This window comes from Arvicola amphibius, chromosome 3 (genome assembly GCF_903992535.2).
Source record: "Arvicola amphibius chromosome 3, mArvAmp1.2, whole genome shotgun sequence".
NCBI lineage: Eukaryota > Metazoa > Chordata > Mammalia > Rodentia > Cricetidae > Arvicola > Arvicola amphibius.
This window is the reverse complement of record NC_052049.1, coordinates 84440071-84460680: the sequence shown is the minus strand read 5'-3', so window position 1 is coordinate 84460680 and position 20610 is coordinate 84440071. Positions and strand designations below refer to the sequence as shown.

Genomic DNA, 20610 nt, shown 5'->3' with positions numbered 1-20610 from the left:
TCTGTGCCCTGAAGAATGTCTGGCAGACTCTTTCATGAAACAGGAATCCTAAAGGACTGTCTCACCTTATTTTGGTTAAGTTCAGCAATAATTTTTTTCTGTGAGTCCTGCATGTCCAGTTCATACAACATACCATCAGGTAGTCCAGGCAGGGCTAACAAACTCCATGAGCCTCTTCAATGCCCATCATCCTCTTGAGATAGACTGGTGCTGCCAGTACTGTCTTGTTTTTGTCCATCCTCTTTCTGACTTATGAGACTGATGTAATGGGATAGACTCAAAGCTTGACTGTTTTGACTTTAATATTGGATCACTGACAGGACTTTAGAGGTAGGACCAGAAGCATAGGAGCCAAAAAAAAAAAAAGTGATATATTTTCCTGAAAGGGATGAGAAAAACAACCTCTACCCACCTTCAACATTTCAGTAAAGAGTCAGCCTCTGTCGGTAGCGCAGGGGTAATGCAACTGGGCGTGCCCTGGCATGCCACACAAGCACTGGGCTGTGGGGCAGCACGCTTGTATGGGAGGGGTGGGTGGCCTATGCAGCCTTGTCGTGACAGCTCGCAAGGGACTGGTCTGCCCAATAGGATTTCAAACGTTAAACTGAGAATCTGGGGTTAATTGCTGCTACGGCTGGAAATGTTAACCATCTTTTGCCCCCATACTGCACACAGCCCTCTTTCCATGCTGGTGGGTGGGGTTCCTGTGGCTTGACCTGGAGGTTGCCCCCTTCAACTTCTGTCCAAACCTGGCTGCAGGTTGGTACCAGTGTTGCTAAGTTACGGCAGCCCTGTTGAGACGCTGTAGCCAGGGCTGCAGCAGAACAGCTACAGCTCCACCAGGGATGCTTTGGTCCTTCAGATAGCGTTGGTTATAAATAGCATTTAAAGGAGTCGGGCGCTTCATGCTGGTACAGGTTTTTGTGTGCTGATGCGAATTTAAAGTTACTTGGCCTTATTAGGTAAATTCTGGTTAGAAAGTTTTGTTTGTCTTATTTAAAAATTTGTCTATTTCTCGAGAAAGTTGTGCCTCTATTTGTTTTGTTAAAAAGTTGTGTCTATGTTTTCTGCTGTGTTTATGAGTTTTGCTGCAAGCATGGAACTGAAACAGAAACGGTTTGGATATTTTTGCTGTCTCTGCCACCCACTGCGGCTGTGGCCACAGTTATGGGCACGACTCAGAATTAATCTATGAGCTCTGGTCACTGGATTCGGGCTAGCAGGAATCCAGATGTTTTGAAAATAGATAACGTTAAAACTGTTTTTTTGCTGTCCTTTATTGGAACGCTGTCTCTAGAGCTGGATTATGAGACTCTTTCATTAGACCCAGGCGTTTTTAATTTCCTCTAAGTCGCTCTGTCCGTCTGAGCCTCTGACACAGTGACAAGGGAAAGAAAACAAAGCGGAACAGCCAAAAAAAAATTTAACTTGATTTATGTAAACATTCTGTACTTTAAAATTCATAAGTTTATTTTGTTGGATATGGTAAAAATCTGTTAAAATTAAAATAAAGCTAGTTTAAAATGTTGGTATTTTCCATCGCATCCAGAGCTCCCTCCAGCTCAGCATTCAGCCAAAATTCTCAACCACTCCAGGCGTTAGCACTTCCGGGTCATCAGTGTTCAGGCAAACTGTGCCAGGGCTCTCACAGCGCACAGCACAGAGTGGTCACATGATCTATGCTTGCCGTGGCACCTGTGCGCATGCGCATGCGCTAGCGGGCCTTTAGGAGCAGGCATTCCTGCCCTTCTACCCTCTCGTCACGCTGTTTCCAGACAGTCCTGTACACTACCACTTCCCCCTCTCTGTTAATAAAGCTCATTAAGTGAGTTTCATTGTGTATTTTGTGATCTGTTCTTGTGCCCAGAATTATCAAAAACTAGTAACACTTGAAAACTGATAATTTAATATCTATGCATGGGTAATTTTAAAGGAACTATCTGACATGATTCCAGTTTGAATTACCACCATTTACTAGTCAGTCACATGGCTGGTTGCCATTTTGCCGGAGTTAAAAAAAAGACGAATGTCACAGGATTTCACCACCATCTTGATTAGAGATGACCATGTAAAACGGGCCTGACTAGGAGACAACAACAGATTTCCAAGATAATTTGGATTGGGATAGATCTTTATGTGAGTATTTATGTCCTGTCCTAAAAACAAGGTTTATAAAAAATAATATTTAAGATATTAAAGCTGCACTTGGATGCTTTTATCCTCAAAAATATACTTTGTTCTGCCAGCTAAACTTTGTAATTTAACAGTCACTGAGGTGGTAGTGGTTTTAAGGACATAAAGGAACCATAGGGAACAGTGAGGCTTGCAATTGTACGGTAGGACTAGAGTCCCAAAAAGAGTCTGGTTACAGGATGAACCTTAACAGTTTAGAAATGCCAGTGCCAGGTGATAGTCACCAGAAGTGCAGGTACAGTGAAATGGAGCAGGCTGAGAGCTATGTATGTGCCATGGAAGGTGGGGCAAAGAGGTACTTGATTTTTATATTGCAGGAAGACCTTTAAGAAATTTGAAAATTTTTTAAAGATAGTTTTTGTGGCTATTGTGAAAGTAATGTTTCTCTGATTTCTTTCTCAGCTTCTTTATCATCTGTATATAGGAGGGCTACTGATTTTTTTTGAGTTGATTTTGTATCCTGCCGCATTACTAAAGGTGTTTATCAGCTGTAGGAGTTCCCTGGTAGAGTTTTTGAGGTCACTTGTATATACTATCATATTATTTGCAAATAATGAAAGTTTGACTTCTTCCTTTCCAATTTGAACCCCCTTGATCTCCTTTTGTTGTCTTATTGCTCTAGCCAGAACGTCAAGAGCTGTGTTGAAGAGATATGGAGAGAGTGGACAGCTTTGTCTTGTTCCTAATTTTAGTGGAATTGCTTGAGTTTCTCTCCATTTAATTTGATGTTGGCTGTCAGCTTGTTGTATATTGTTTTTGTTATGTTTAGATATGTTCCTTGTATCCCTGATCTCTCCAAGATCTTTATTATGAAGTAGTGTTGGATTTTGTCAAATGCTTTTTCAGCATCTAATGAGATGATCATATGGGGTTTTTTCTTTCATTTTATTTATATGATGGATTACATTGACAGATTTTCATATGTTGAACCATCCCTGCATCTCTGGGATGAAGCCAACTTGATCATGGTGAATGGAAACAGATGCAGAGACCTGCAGTAGAGCACTGGACTGAGCTCCCAATGTCCAGATGAAGAGTGGGAGGAATGAGAACATGAGCAAAGAGTTCAAGACCATAATGGGTACACCCACTGAAACAGTCTACCTGAGCTAATGGGAGCTCATCAACACCAGCTGGACTGAGAAGGAACAAGCATAGGACCAAACTTAGTCCCTCTGAATGTGGTTGACAGTTGCATGGCTGGGGCAGACTGAGGAGCCACTGGCAGTTGGACTATGATTTATCCCTACTGTTTATACTGGCTTTTAGGGAACCGATTCTCTTTGGATGGATACCTTGTTCATCATAGATATAGTAGGGAGGGCCTTGGACCTTACCCAAATCAATGTGCCCTACCCTCTCTGAGAAATGGATGGGGGTAGGGTGGGAGAATATGTGAAGGGAGTGGGAGGAGGGGAGGAAGTGAGAACTGGGATTGATGTGCATAATGAAAAAATGAAAAAAGATAGTTTGTTTTCTTTTTTAAAAGTTTTTAAATATTTAAATTTATACGGTTATTGGACATTTGTGATTATAAAATGTTTTATTTTGTTAATATATAAATTTCAAATAAAAGACTAAAAATTAAGGTCATAGCCATAGCACCAAATGCTAACCAGAAACGGAGATGTTCATTTCTTGTAATGCAGAAAAACTAAGCAGTCTGGCAAAGGGCTTGGAACAGTTTCTTAGTCAATTGAATCTTGATTCTTTAGGGACTATGGGTAGCCTAGGACCACCTGCATGTCAGAGGTTTGCATTAAGATTCATAGCAATGACAGGCTGGGCGGTCACACGCCTTTAATCCCAGCACTAGGGAGACAGAGGCAGGCAGATCTCTGTGAGTTCAAGACCAGCCTGGTCTACAAGAGCTGGCTCCAGGACAGGCTCCAAAGCTACAGAAAAACCCAGTTTTGAAGAAAAAAAAGATTCACCACAATATGGGGAACTATATTAAAAGATCAAAACATTAAAAAAAAGTTGAGAATTAGCAGCTTAGAAAACGTCTCTCCTTACTCAAGGTCTATTGTCTAGCCTCCTCATCTTTGCTAACTTTGCTAAGCTTAAGCTATTTGGATAAACTGAGTCATATAAATGTCCTATGTCTTACTAAAAAAAGAGCTTCAATTCAAAATCATTATTTTTAAAGCTAAACCTGGCAGAAATGTAATATAAAGTCATAGTCTTATAAAAGGTGCTAACTTATTGTAAAATGTTAAGAAATACAAGTTAATGGCTATCTTTCTAAATGATGAAGTTCATTAATTTTAGCCATGCTAAGTACTACTGTTATAATTAATTATAGGGATAAACCTTACTTAGTCCTCTGTATATGTTTTCAAAAGTTAAGCTTAAAACAAGTAACTAGGAACAAAGTTGTCTATTCAGATATACCTGGGCAGCCCTTAAATACTTCAGAGATCTGAAGAACATGGCACTGAAACTGATGTTTAAAAGCGTATATCAGAGACTCCCATATCCTAGCAGCGACCCAAGGTCACTCCAAAGATGATTATGGGCACTACAGTGTCTCCACCAAAATTATAATAATGCTGACCACTGGGCGAGATGCCCCCAATGCAGCACCTGCTGCCAGGATCCCCACCCAGACTGTGGACAAGCAGCAAGACACTCTAGAATTGATTGCACCTCTTTTGCCTAGACAAAAATAAGGTCAACTTTTTCCCATGTCCCTCTTCGGGAGGAGCGGGTGGAACGCTCACCTTATGGACCTAGCGAAGACTGCTGTTCTGATATTTCCGCTTTCAATGCTACGGAGACCTGGGTGTGACTAGCTGAGTTTGGACTGGTCCCTGTCATTTTTAATAGACTTGGAAGCTACTTGATCTACATTCAGGTACAATTTATCCTTCTGGGATATCTGATAGTATTGATAGTTGAGCTAGCTATAACTTTGTTAGCTTAGCACCAGGCAACCAGATTCTCTCCCAAGGCTAGATCCAGCTTGTTAGCTCATTTTATATATTAAAAAATCAAGTCTTGATATGGGCCTAAAAAAGAGTCTGAAGATATAAAAGTTTATAAGCCTTAAGGGTTCCAAAAACGATTTAAGATATAAATGCAAGTTATAAAAATATAAATAATTTAAGATATAAAAATTGTTTCAGATTGTTTTTCCATTCTATGATATAAAAGTTTAGAGTTTAAAATTAATTAATAGAATTCTAATAAGGTGGTAAGACAGTGACTACTCACTCCTCAGTCACAAACTTGAGATTTTGGATTTATTTTGGTTGCCATCTAAATATAAACTTAAATGTACTTCTCAATAGGCTAAAGATATCTCTGTCTAATCTGTACCTGGCTCTCTGGACAGAAGAAAAATATACATGCTTCTAACTCATGTCTGTAGTTTCTGCTGGTTCTCAAATGAGTGCACTCCTGCTGTTTTACAGATACCCATTACCTGCTTTTTGCTTTTATGTGGATTTCAGTATAGATTGGCGATACTAATATATCTAAAACTTTTATGTCCTTTTGTACAATAAAAAATCATACAGGCTTCAGAAAAAAAAACATCCTGGATCCTTTTCTCATGGGACAAAACGATTCCAGATAAGTACAGCCTAAGTTTCCCCACCTGTCTATTCCTGAAGAGGATATTTTTCTCTCCCCTGGTCTTGGGACTCCTCCCCTTCCTGAGAATTTCAAATATAATATTTTCCTCTAAGTGTATAAATTTTAATTACTGTTCCTAGTTTAAACTTGTCTCAATAGGTTTCCACTTGGGTGACAGACACATCCAAGCATCAGCTGCTGACTACCACCTGCTCCAAATGACTGCAAGCCCTGGGCTTGCTGAAAGCTGATGTGGATTCTCCCTGACTCTTCAGCACAGTCAGTGAACCAGATGCTTCTGATAAATGCCCCATTGCCTGAATTCCCTCCTTACCTTTAACCAGCCTTTCCACCTTCTTGGGCCCTGATAACAATGTCCCAATGCTTGAAGTAGTCACAGAAAAGAACACGTCATCTCATGCTCCCTGCCCAAAATAGGTTGTAATCTTGAGCAAGGGGAACTCTCTGGAATGGGGGACAAAATGGCTACCTATAATGCTCATGACATACAGTTATGACCTGCTGCTGGCTTGTCCTGTCCCTTTAAGCCGACCTGATGTGGGAGGGTCTTCTGTTTTGTGTTGATTTCATTGGTTAATAAAGAAACTGCCTTGGCCCTTAGATAGGTCAGAGCATAGGTAGGCAGGGAAGACAGAACAGAATGCTGGGAAGAAGGGAAGTGGGTCAATCGCCATGCCTCTCCTCTCTGGATCAGACGCCATGGATCCAGCCACCGGGTCAGACATGCTGAATCTTTCCCAGTAAGCCACCACCTCGTGGTGCTATACACATTAATAGAAATGGGTTAATCAAGATGTGAGAGTTAGCCAGTAAGAGGCTAGAGCTAATGGGCCAGGCAGTGTTTAAATGAATACAATTTGTGTGTTGTTATTTTGGGTGTAAAGCTAGCCATGTGGGATCTGGGCGGGATGAAAAGCAGGCCCGCCACTCCTTCTACACCAACCTTCCTCCAGCCTGGATTTTCCTCCAGCCTACACAGGCAGACTCTCTCTCTGTCCTGTCCCCTTCTGAAGAGATGGCTGCTGCTTCTCCTATACCCACCTCCTTCTGTCTCCCTCTCCTTCTCTCTCTCCCTCTCCCCCTTCCCTTCATAACCCACTGAATAAACTCTATACTCAGACTCTCTTGGCATGAACAGGTCTATTTGAAATATATATATTCTGAGGGCTTGGGGTATAACTCAGTAATAGAGTACATGTCTATCAATAATAAGACTTTGAATTCAATTCCTAGTAATTTAAAAAAAAATCAAAGAAACACGTAAATAAGTAAACTGGAGATTGTGGTCCTGTAAGTCAAAGCAGGACCTGAATCTCCAGCCATCTCCTAATGCCCCTGCTGCTGCTGACTTTGTGCTACCAAGTGTTTAAATGTGCATAAATAATTGCTATGGTCATAGGTAAGGAGAAATAATCTTGCTACTCGGCTGTATTCTTGTCTTGTTTTTTTCATCTTTGAGGCATATTCTCACTGTGTTGAACAGGTTGGCACAGCCCAAATTGGTTTCAAATTACTAATTTCCTTCCTCCTCATCCCAAGTACCATGATTTCACAATATTTCTCCTAGCTTCACTTTGCAAATTATTTTAGATGAAAGGAATGGTACACAAACAGGAAAGGTCTTTGTGAGATGAATTAAGGCAGGTCAGTTGGCAGTAATAGAAATGCTAAGATGAATGTCACCTACAGTGGCTCAGTAATGGTGGACAAATCATTCTGTGATCTTTTGTGATTATTTATGCTTCTAAGTAAGATAATGACAGCCTACATGGTTTTTACAGCTTGAGGGATTTTATTTATTCATTTATTTTATGCATTTCTTGCTTGCAGGTGTGTATGTTCCACAGAGGTCAGAAAAGGACTAGAGTTAGAGATGGCTGTGAGTTAGCATTTGAGTGCTGGAAAAGGAACCCTGATCCTCTGCATGGACACGTGATCTAAACCACTAAGCCATCTCTCCAGCCTTACAGCTTGAGTTCTTATTTTTATTTATTTGGTTGATCTTTTTTTTGGGGGGGGGTTGAAGACAACGTTCTTCTGTGTAGCAGCTCTGGCTGTTCTGGAATTAGCTCTGTAGACCAGGCTGGCCTACAGCTTGAGCTTTCAAATGTTGTCTTTACAAGTGCTCTTCGATTGAATGGAAATTTCTGGCAAGAATGTTCCCTGAAAACTGATACTTTTATCCCCAAGAACTTCAGAGAGGCTAACTTCTGGTAAAGCAGGTGCTCAGACCCACATCTGAATCCAACATCAAAACCAATGCTGTCAAGCTAGGCAGTGGTGGCACACGCCTTTAATTCTAGCACTTGGGAGAGAGAAGCAGGCGAGTCTCTGTGAGTTCAAGGTCATCCTGGTCTACAAGAGCTAGTTCCAGTACAGGCTCCAAAGCTACAGAGAAACCCTGACTCGAAAAACCAACCAATGTTGTCTCTACATAGCCTCACTTGCCTGTATACTTTTCTGTGTTGTAAATTACCTTGTTTTCCTTTTTGTCTAACCCTTCCTGTCTTTGTAAGCACATAACTAACAGCCTACACACTTGCAACTTAATACCAATGGTTTGTTGCAACTCATAGGAACAATGTGGTGATATCTTGTTTGTGCTCTAACAAATAAATCTTGTTTGAAGATCAGAGAGTAGAGCTAGCCACTAGTTAACCATAGAGGTCTGAAGGCCTGTATAGACAAACAGGAAGTTATATGGCTGGGCAGAGAGAGGAATATAAGGTGAGAGGAGACAGGAGCTCAGTTCTGTTTTGACTGAGGAGTTAGCAAGGTAAGAGTTGGCTGAGCCTTGTTCCTTTCTCTCTTAGATCTTTCAGCAGTCACTTACCTTTGTGGAGTTGAGACAAGGTCAGTTTCTTGACCACATGGCTAATTTTACAATAATGAAAGCAAACTCCATATAGAAGTTCTTTGATACCCATCATCCTTTTATGAAGTAGATTGATGCTGTCAGGAGCAGACATGTTTCACTCTCATGAGAAACCTTAGGTTACTAAACATCTTAAATACCAAATTCTGCAGGTCTCTGAAGCATTTGAAGATCACCTATCTACCTATCTAAAAAATATCTGTTTAACTTTAAAAACATACCTAACATGACTACAAGTTTGATTACTATAGATGACTGCTAACCCACATTTCTAAATTATACATTGTATTTTTAAATGATTTGCATAAGCACAATACAATAAAAAAGAGTAGAAACATACATATGGCATAACAAAAATAAATTTAAATTTGTATCAATATACCAAAATCCAACCCAATATAAAATATTTGATGTTAATAGTTGCCTTTTTATCCTATATTCCTATATCCCCCCCCACAAAAAATAACAAACATCCATAACCCTCTGAATGAACAAAAACCACCACACCCTCTCTTTGGAATGTAGGCATTATATTCTCTAGACTGATTGCTGTTGACTCGGGGCAATAGCATCTTTAGGGGACCCTGAGAAAATTGAGACAGTGGTCAAGTCTGGGGAAAACTGGTGTAGGAGGTCCTTCTGTATTTATGTTGCTTTTATTGGTTAATAAAGAAACTGCCTTGGGCCTGGTGATAGGACAGAACTTATGTAGGTGGGGAGACAGAACTGAATTCTGGGAGGAAGAAAGCAGAGTCAGAGAGTCACCATGGAGACACCAGGTCAGACATCCTTAATCTTTCCCAGTAAGCCACAACCTCGTGGTGAACACAGATTAAAAGAAATGGGTTAAATCAAGACGTGAGAGTTAGCCAATAGGAGGCTAGAGATAATGGGCCTGCAGTGATTTAATAAATACAGTTTCTGTGTGATTATTTTGGGTGTAAACTAGTGGGGCAGCCAGAACAAAGGGCTACCCGCTCCCTACAACAGAAAACTAGTTGTAATATTTGTTGTCCAGTCTCAGAACAATTCCCATGCAGGGAGATCAGTATATATATCACCAGTCTTGTGGGTTTTCTTTGTTTATTTTTTTATGTCTGTAGCCAAGATTTTCAGGAGGTCTCCTGCAGTCAAACCTGATCCCTATTAATCTTGAAGGAATCTACAACCTTTCATTTCCTGTGGAAACAAAAAGCATAACCTCTTCCCCAATGCAATCCATTTTCTGAATTCCATTTTCAAGTTAAGACATCCGTAAAGTATCCAGGCTAGTTTAAGTCAGCATCCATTTTACAGTCCAGTAGCTCTCACAGCTGTCATTTGCTCATTCACTTCAAAAAATTCAACACAGCACATTATAAGATCCAGACTTCCTGTTTATTTCCCATCTTTATTTGACATTTTCCTTTATATTACTTTACTCTCTCTTTCTCTCACTCTCTAAAAATTTTACTTTATAATTTTAAACTGTTTTTTTTTTGTTATGACCATCTATACTCATATTGTGAGTATATGTGCCCCCACATTGGGCTCCAAATGTAGTTGAGATGTTCTTTGGTCCACCAACCAAATAACGACACAGAGACATATTACTAATTATAAATGCTTGGCCTTAGCTTAGGCTTGTTTCTAGCTAATTCTTTTGAACTTAAATTAACTGATTTCTGTTAACCTATGTGGTGCCCTGAAGCTCACTCACCTCCTCTTCATACTGTTCATCTTGTTGTCCTGCTCTCTCCATTTCTAGCTGCGTAGCCCTGGCTACCTGGCCCCTTTGTCCTCTGCCTGCCAGTCCCACCCATCCCTCCTCTGCCTAAATATTGGCCATTCAGCTCTTTATTAGACTAATAAGGTGCCTTAGGCAGACAAGGTAAACCAACAACATATCTTTATATAGTCAAGCAGATATTCTGCAACACAAATAAATGCAACGTATCTTTCCGTAGTAAACAGTCTATTTTACAACAGAAGATTCTCTTTCTTTTGGCTTGTTTGTTGAATAGGGGTCTCACTATGAATCTTTGGTTGGTCAGGAACTTGCTATGTACCCTAGACTGGTTTCACACTTGTGGTGATGCCCCTGCTTCTGCCTCCCGAGTGCTGATATTACAGGAGTGTGCTTCACCCGACATTACTTTGTACTTTATCATCAGACTCTGAGGACTCCTCACACTTTTTTAATTCAGGATATAGTTAGCGATTGCAGTATACTCAGAACTATGAAACTGTCCTAAGGTATTCTGCTGTGATTTGAATGCATTGTCTCCCACAGTTTCACGATTGCAACATTTTGCCTCCACACGGCGGTGCTATCTGAGGAAGTTATGGAAACTTTAGAAAGTGGGGCCAACTTTGAAGGTGTAAGTCATTGACAGCGGGTATTGAGGGCATATCCTCCCCAACTTGTTCCCATGTCACTCTCTCTAGTTCCTATCCATGACTAAGATAGGAACTGCCCCTGCCTTCCCAGCCATGATGGGCTGAAGACCCCTGAAACTGTAAGCCAGAATAAATCTTTTCTCCATTAAGGTGTGCCTGCCAAGTACTGTGGCCATATGCTAAAGGAATCAATGCTCTAAGCCTAACCGACGTCAGCTGTATCTGAAGAGAGGCGACATTGCACAGAAACCAGGAACGCTGATGTCACAGTTCTTCCTCTTGAGCAGCGGTGTTTGTTTACTTCAAGGGCTGGAAAATGGCCCAACTAACAAAATACCTGCTGTCCAGGCATGAGATGCTCAGTTCAGAGCCCCAGCCCACATGTAAAAACCAGGCATGGTGGAGGGACAGGGAGGGGATGTATTTAGACAGGTTTATCCCTTAAAACCCCTGTCAGTCTTGCTATCAGTCTAGCTCAATAAAAGACTTTGTTTCAAAAGACAAGGTGGAAAGCCATAGAAAAAAGTACCTGGTATTGACCTCTGACTCTGACACATATATATGCACACACTTGTATTCAAACACACACACATTTATTCCCAATGGATGGACAACATTAGAAGCTAAACATACCCACCTTCTCTACACCTATAAAATATAAGAACATAATTAAAAATAAAAACTAAAGCATTATGTGGTATGGTGACCATGCCTTTAATTCCAGAACTCAGGAGGTATAAGAAGGCAGATTTTGTTAGTTTGAGGCCAACTTGATCTACATAACAAGTTTCAGGACAGCCAGGGCCACACAGAGACCCTGTTTCCAGAATGACATTTTAAAAAGAAAGTATTACAAGGCAAAGTTTAAAAAGTAGCATGTGTCACACACTTTGTTGCCAGGAACTGTTTTAATAGCTTTAAAGCCCACAGCAACCTTTGGAGCACTTTGCTACATCTGAGTTGAGAGAACAGATTCTAGGAAGTTCAGGAATTAACACAGGGTCAGAGCTGGTAAGCTAGTAATTTATATCCATGAAGCTGGACTTTGGATCCCATATCTCAATCATTATTCTGTTTTAGCTCCCCAAACTGCCAGATATTACGTCTACAGAATATGAACCTGTAGCCAGATGAGTTGTGGTGGTGCATGCCTTTAATCCCAGCATTAGGGAGATAGAGGTGGGGGAGCTGTGAGTTCAAGGCCAGCCTGGTCTAAGTATTGAGCTTCAGAGCATCCAGTAAGATGGTGTATCGCAAACAAAATTGTAGCCTCTTCTAATTTACAAAACAAAGAACCCCATATTGAAAACAGCTTAAATCCAGGGTTCCTGTCAGAAAGATCCAGAATGACCAGGGGTGCTGGTGACCTCGGAGATGGCTGTATCCAGGAGTCAGGACATTGTTGGAATTCCCTCTTCATGCTCCCTGATTGTTATCAGACTTTTGCTTTCAGACCAGCTTGTGCAGAATCACCCAATGAAGAATTTCCTCAGTGAGGCTCCAGATTCATACCCCAGCATGAACTCTAAGAACGTGTTCATTTTTGCTGGTTCTAATAGGAACAATTACTACAAAATACTGTTGGCCCAGTTTAAGTCATGTACCCTTCCATATTGTACCCATCCAGTCACAATGGCAATTGTCCTGTTTGGTCATACTTCTGTGCCCTGAGGGGTTGGGTCTGTATCAAAGGGCAAAGTTCTGAACAAGAAACACACACACACACACACACACACCAACACAAGACCTTATAGTTTTTGAGAATCTGCAAAGAGCCTTTATGTGATTTAGGGAAGAGAGCAGGTCAAGTATTACTCAGGACACCACAGTGGATTAAGATGCCCACAAAGACTTAATTTCCACAGATTCAATGCAATGACCATCAAAATCCCAGCAAAATTCTTCAAAGACCTCAAAAGAATGATACTCAACTTCATATGGAAAAGCAAAAATCCCAGGATAGCCAAAACAATCCTGGGCAATAAAAGAACTTCTGGAGGCATCACAATCCCTGACTTCAAACTCTACTACAGAGCTACAGTACTGAAAACAGCCTGGTATTGGCATAAGAACAGACAGGAAGACCAATGGAACTGAATAGAAGACCCGGATATCAACCCACACATCTTCGAACACCTGATCTTTGACAAGGAAGCAAAACATATCAAATGGAAAAAAGAAAACATATTTAACAAGCAGTGCTGGCATAAATGAATATCAACATGTAGAAGAATGAAAATAGACCCATACCTATCACCATGCACAAAACTCAAGTCCAAATGGATCAAAGACCTCAACATAAAGCCAGCCACACTGAACCTCGTAGAAGAGAAAGTGGGAAGTACACTCGAATGCATTGGCACAGGGAACCACTTCCTAAATATAACCCCAGCAGCACAGACACTGAGAGAAACAATTAATAAATGGGATCTCCTGAAACTGAAAAGCTTCTGTAAAGCAAAGGACACAGTCAATGAGACAAAACGCCACCCTACAGAATGGGAAAAGATCTTCACTAACTCCATATCAGACAGAGGTCTGATCTCCAAAATACACAAAGAACTCAAGAAATTGGACACCAAAAGAACACATGATCCAATAAAAAAAATGGAGTACAGACCTAAACAGAGAACTCTCAACAGAGAAATTTAAAATGGCTGAAAGACACTTAAGGAAATGTTCAACATCCTTAGTCATCAGAGAAATGCAAATCAAAACAACTCTGAAATTCCATCTTACACCTGTAAGAATGGCCAAGATCAAAAACACCGATGACAACTTATACTGGAGAGGATGTGGGGAAAAGGGAACACTTCTGCATTGCTGGTGGGAATGCAAGCTGGTACAACCCTTTTGGATCTCAGTGTGGCGATTTCTCAGAAAATTAGGAAACAACTTTCCTCAAGACCCAGTAATACCATTTTGGGTATATATCCAAAGGATGCTCAATCGTGCCACAAGGACATGTTCTCAATTATGTTCATAGCAGCTTTGTTTGTCATAGCCGGAACCTGGAAAAAACCTAACTGCCCCTCGACAGAAGAATGAATAAGGAAAATGTGGTACATTTACACAATGGAATACTACACAGCAGAAAAAATGACAGCTTGAATTTTGCAGGAAAATGGATGGAGCTAGAAAACATTATTTTGAGTGAGGTAACCCAGACACAGAAAGACAATTATCACATGTACTCACTCATAAGTGGTTTTTAAACACAAAGCAAAGAAAACCAGTATACAAACCACAATCCCAGAGAATTTAGACAGCGATACGGACACTAAGAGAGACTTACATAGATCTAATCTACATGGGAAGTAGAAAGTAGAAAAAGACAAGATCTGAGTAAATAGGGAGCATGGGGACCTTGGAGGAGGGTTGAAGGGGCAAGGGTAGAGGCAGGGAGGGGAGCAGAGAAAAATGTAGAGCTCAATAAATATCAATAAAAATTTATTATTATAAAAAAGACTAAATTTCCTCCTAACTTGAATTTGGGCTGTCCCTGATACTTAGCCAAAAAATGCGTCAAAATTTACAGTGTCTCAGCAAAAGCACTAAGAGTTGCACTCTGACGGAGAATGTTCTTAGGACACTCTGAAAACCCAGCGAACAAGTAGTGAGAGACAAGACGACTGTCTGGTCCCCACAACCAAGGCACAGAGAGGCAGACACCCACTGAGCACTGGCAACCGAGCCCTCAGCTGGCAGGAAAAATGCCAGGTGAAAAGAATACGCCACTTTGGACATTCCAGGGTGGCTTGGTCTACAAAAACCCAGGTCTAAAGGGAAACTATGACTGCAGCGGTTTAGGGTACCAGCTAGAACGCAATGCACAGTCTGACCTTCTCAGCCTACTGCGCTTACTTTGATTCCTCATGTTTTCCTATTACAAACAGAACATGTCTCAATCTTAAATTTCCGCTTGGGGATTTTCTTTCCAGATGCCAGCTGGGCAGAGCACATTTGTCCACTCAGCAGCTCAACAAAGAGAAGCTCTAAGTGCCAGGCAACTGAAGCAAACGCGTCTCAAGAACCAGAAAGACTAACGCCTCTCTTCATGGCTCGCCAGAGAGCTGCCCTTTTCTACACTTCTCCTTCTGGGTCTGCGAAGCCAACGCGGCTCCGGAGAGGAAGTGAGACCGGGATCCCCGGAGCTGTGAGAAATAATGGCCCGCTGCGCAACACTGCGCGTGCGCGAACGGAGGCAGGCTGCGCGTGCGCGGGGCTGGAGGTGGGCGGGGCCTCGGCACAGCGAGGCCTACTCGGCGGCCCCGGCGGAGGCGGGACCAGGCTGCTTCCCGCCGTCCGCTCCCGCCATTGGCGGGCCGTTTGAATGACGGAAGTGACGAGAGCCTGGCGATGGCCGTCCCGCAGGTACCCGAACGGCTGCTGGGTAGCCGGACGGCTGCGGACGCCCGTGTGCCGTGAGACCCGACCGCACACGCTGTCAGGTGAGTGACGGAGGCCCGGCGGGGTTCTCCCGGCAGGCCGCGAGCAGGCGGGCGAGCCTCCGGCCCTTTAAACCGCCCCGAGGCCCTCCCGTGGAATCGGCCACCCGGAGCTCCTCTGGTTCCCTCTGTCACACCCAGCTTTGAAAAAATAGCAGTCCCAACCGCGCGGGTTGGTGCTCCCGGCCATCCCAGTACTCGCGACGCAGTGCTGAGGCCGGAGGAGCGCCTCGAGTTCAAGGCTAGCCTGGGCGACATCGTGACACCTTGCCTCAAGAAACACAGCAGCGAACGGTTGTCGTCAGTTCTTTTGTTAGAATGTGTGCAGCGGTTTTGCACTAATTAAGCCGCACACGTAGTATTACTCCCCTTACATGGAGTAAAGAAACAAGACCCAAGGGGTCTGAGACTTGGACACTTCCTTCTGCTAATGCGTGGCAGGCAACGTTGGCTCTTGCATCCTCGTGGTTTCAGTCTGGTATTTAATGTTGTGATTACTGTGTGTCAGATACTGCCTAATCCTCAGAATGAAATATATCAAGTTAAGCCCTATAGCCATTATTGGACAGTTGCAAACCAGAACTTAAAAATCCACACGGATAGCAATGACTAGTGAACAGGACTTTCAAGTAGCTGAGAGGTGCAGACGAATACTTCCTACTATGGGAAACAGTATTCCTTTCTTGGAGCCCCAAACACCCTTGGGAGTTAGTTTTTGTTTTGTTTTTTCTTGAGAACATTAGTGGGATGTATTGGGAAAGGTTTTATTCAAGCAATTACTCCTGTTTGCCATCACAGCCCTCTTGTGTATATTCGTGTACTAAGTCACTGTCTCACTCAGTGTACCCTAAATTGTAAAGTGCAAGACAGTTTTTCAGACAAAAAACATAAGGTAATGAGTAAGACCATACTTGTCCTGGCCACTCTTATAGTGGAAAATTCGCTGGAGAAAGTATTGGCTCCCACTAGATTACCCAAACATTTCATCGAAGCCGTATTTTTTTTAGCTATTTTATTTATTTGAGCATTGATAGTTCTAAAAGAGTCTAGCAAAGGCAACAAGTGATGTGAGAAGCTAAAGGACAAGCCATCCTTTATGAACGTAATACAGATCGCCTGTATTCTAGGGAGAGAGCAGTTTTGTAAAGCTCATTCCTGGAGGACAGTAATACAGCTTTCTGCTCATCACTGAGAAGAGACCAGAGACATGTGCGCTCATCTCAGATAAAGTCACAATGGTGTGCTGATGCCACGTGACCATAGCAGCAGACTGGAAAGCATTTTCAAGTTGCACCAGCTGTGCAACACATTCTAGTTGCCCACACCACCTCCCTCTAGATGAGAGCATGCTAAAATCTTAGCTCTAGAGAAGAGTGGATTATAGCGCAGTGGAAGCACCACATGTGCAAAGCCCCGAGTCCCATCTCGGAACCACGGCAACAGAAGTGTAGGGGGACATCAAGGACACCCAAAAAGTAGCAGTAGAATAGACCTGGTAATCCAGGATATACTTCATATATCCAATCAGAAGTATTCTGAAGTTTTGTTTGTTTTTTTTTTTTTTTTAAATATGGTCATTTTGGGGAAAAAGGGATAATGTATATCCTGGTTAGTTTAGGTTGTCATGACACACTGAGTCATTTGGGAGGAGTATTTCAGTTGAGAAAATGCTCACACAGTCAGCCTGTAGGCACAGCTCTAATACATTTTCTTGGTTAATACTGATCGGTGTGGAAGGACCTGACTTGCTGTGTACTGTGCCATCTTTGGGCTGGTCGTGCTGAATGGTTTAGCAGGCTGAGCAAGCCAGTGAGCAGCATGCCTCCACTCTGTATCAGCTCCTGCTCCCATGTTTCTGCCGATGGAGTTCCTGCCTTGACTTCCCTCAATAGTGGACTGTGATGTGGAACTGTAAACTGAAATAAGCCCTTTATTCCCAAGTTGATTTTGGTCATGGTGTTTTATTGAAACCATAGAACCCCTTATATAACATGTTTGTAAAGAAGCTGGACTTTGCTCACCTGTTATTTTACTTGTGTGTATAAGTATGTATAAGTAGATTGTTTGTTGCCCTATTTTAATAATGTATTTTATCGACATTCATCAGTTTATTTCTCTTCAATTTAGATCCTTTATATTTAAAATACACAGAAATGAAAAGAAAGGTAATGAACACTGGAAAACTGAGATTGAGTCCTAATGAGGAAGCCTTCATTTTGAAGGAAGATTATGAAAGAAGACGGAAACTAAGATTGCTTCAGGTACCATTCACTTGAGTTTAAGTTTGTTGTCTTCCTCAAATCCTTGGTATTTTTTGGATTAGGTTGTTCTAAACAAAATGTTGCATTTAGGAACTTTCTCTTTCCTTGAAAGAGACCTGGTTCTTGTTTATAAACCAGTTTTGTAGCAAATGAAAATAAACGGATGGTAAGCAGATTGGAGAAGAATTGAAAGATAGAGGTTCCCTAGCCCTCACCCACACCCATGCCCACCATCCATATTGGTATTGGAAGATAGTTGTTTAAATATGTATATATTTTTTAAAGTTTTTAATTCTTTGGTAATTGCGTATATGGATGTAATGTATTTACACCATACCCACCCTTTCTTTTCCCACCATTTCTGCCCTAACTTCCTCTCACATTCTCCCTACTTCACACCATCTTGTTCTTTTACTCTTTTTTCTTCTCTGATGACCCACTGAGTCCATGTAATTCTGCCTGTACCTGCATGTGTATCCTGCTTCATTGGAGCATGAGCAATTTACCATTGGGCCACATTACTGAAGGAAACTAACTTTCCCTGCCAGCTATCAGCTCCCAGTGGCTCCTTAGATGGGGTGGGGCCTCACGATGTCTGGCTTGATCTAATGCAGGTCTTGTGTCAGCAACCGTAAGTCTATGTATGCAACAGTTTGACTGTCAGGAGACATTATTTTGCAGTAATCTTTCTCAATTTCTGGTTCTTAGAATCTTTCTGCTCCAGTTTACATGATGCATAGTTGGTGAAAATTAGAAAAGAAAGCTTTGCAAGAATTTGGAGAGGACTACTGGGAAGATGAAACAGACTTATTTATATGAGCTGTTAAGACAAATTTATTAGGGAATTTAAGATTGCCCTAACTAGCAATCTGTACTTAAGCCTTTGTGAGTGATGTATGGCTTTCTATGTAGAACCAGAGATAATGGACCTAGAGAGGCAGCTCTCATCTGACCTTCTCGGCTATGAAACTTGTGCAATCACCTTTTCATTTTAGCATTTTATATGTTATTGGGGTTAGAGAGAGCAGGTGAAACAAGTCAACTAAGGGACTGTAGAAATAGCTTTGGGGGTTGCTGAGTAGGTAAAGGTACTTTATTGGCAAGCTTGGCAGATCAGGTCCTATCCCAGGGACCCTCTTGTTGGAGTTCATGCAATTCGGCCTCTGCCTCCTGTGCTACGACACATAAAGAAATAAATGAATGTAATAAAAAAATTTCTTGTTTTTCTCTGTTGATTTTTTTTTCTAATCATAGGCCTTACTTAACAAGTATTTGGGAAAATTGAAATACCTGAAGAGAATTCATTTGAATTTCTATTCTTATTTAGATTTTGGGAATGTTTAAACCCTCTTCATATATTTTGTATGAAATACTCATCTTTCAGGTTCGCGAACAAGAAAGGGGCATTGCCTTCCAGATCAGAGAAGACATAAAACAGAGGCGAAATCAGCAGTTTTCACGTTTGGCTGAGGAACTAAGGGCAGAATGGGAAGAAGCACAAAGCCAGAAAATACAGAACTTGGAAAAACTGTATTTGGCAAGTTTAAGACATATGGGAGAGGGACATCGACAGGCTAAAGAAAATGTGAGTGAGCTCATCTCATCACTGCGCCACGCAGGGTGCTTAGACTAAAGTACGTTTATTAAATGCTTACATGATAAGCATGTTTTAATGTATAGAACTGGGAGAGGCAAGCTGACCTTTATTTTCTAAATCAGTTTAATCTACTGTGAGAATAATGGTATTATTTGTTTCATTGTAAGCCTGCCAAGTACACTTTTCTTCTTCTGGTGTTCAAGTTAGCATTATTTCTTCCAGTTCTCGCCTGTATAAAGACAGTAACCTATGCCATCAGAAATTGTCTCAAGCAATTTGAGCAGATTCAGGGACTAAATTCAGATTCATTCCTACCACCTCTAAATACATGTTAGTGAATACGTGTGCATTTGTGTTTCGTTGGTGGCTTTCCTAAAGGCAAGTAAAGCTAAGTGTTTCAACAGGGCAAGTAAAGCTAAGTGTTTCATTTGTTGCTTATTGTGATTTATGGCTAGAAAATAGTTTGGCCGGGTGTTGTGTACATGGATGTTCTTAATGCTAACATTCAAAAAAAGAGACAGGAGGACTTCCTTAAGTTCAGAGGCAGCTTGGTCAACATAGTAAGTTACAGGTCAGTCAAGGCTACATAACAGAACTAAATAAAAAGAGGAGGGAGGGAGAGATGAAGGAAAGAAATGCTAGTTTGTCATTCCAGAGTCAGTGACACAATAAACAGGCTGGCTCCAAAAAAGACAAGTCTTTAATTACTAAGGAAAAGAAATACCTTGACGTGATTTGGCATCTTGGTTTCTGTGTGTTTTTTACCAATAGCTCTAAGTTCTAATGTTATTTTGTTTATTTACCTATCTATCTGTTTATTTATTTATTCATGCTTTTTCAGGTCAATATTGGCCTTGTGCTTAATTTTTTTCCCAAGCCTAACTCATTTGAAGGACACCCATATGGTTTTTGCACACCAGAGAACCTCTTGTATTACTATAAATTGGATGTTTTAGTTTAAATAAAATATTTTAGTGGTTAATTTAATCCTTGTCCAAAGTAGCTTGATATTTTATGTTTTTATGCTAAGCTAAATGATCGCTACTATAGTGGGGTGGTGGTACTGTTCTTGTGCTTTGGAACATGTGATGTACTTATGGGAAGGGATGACAGAATTGAAAGAGAACTTCTGGGCTGGAGAGATGGCTCAGCGGTTAAGCGCTCTGGCTGCTCTTCCAGAGGTTCTGAGTTCAATTTCCAGCAACCACATGGTGGCTCACATCATCCGTAATGAGATCTAATGCCTTCTGGCATAAA

The 20610-nt window shown here is 41.4% G+C and overlaps 1 protein-coding gene across 10 annotated transcripts in view; it reads left to right on the top strand.

The window, feature by feature from the left end:
* The first annotated feature begins 15380 nt into the window (after positions 1-15380).
* Positions 15381-20610, top strand: part of Cep295 (centrosomal protein 295) — a 42358-nt gene continuing 37128 nt past the window's right edge. For 6 of the 10 annotated variants that reach the window (XM_038322717.1, XM_038322716.1, XM_038322714.2 and 3 more), the window contains exons 1-3: positions 15381-15498; positions 17623-17756; positions 19141-19341. In XM_038322717.1, the coding sequence (XP_038178645.1) occupies positions 15381-15498; positions 17623-17756; positions 19141-19341 (453 nt within the window). The remainder of the gene's footprint in view (positions 15499-17622; positions 17757-19140; positions 19342-20610) is intronic. The other 4 variants (XM_038322719.1, XM_038322721.1, XM_038322718.1 and 1 more) reach the window with 1 other exon arrangement.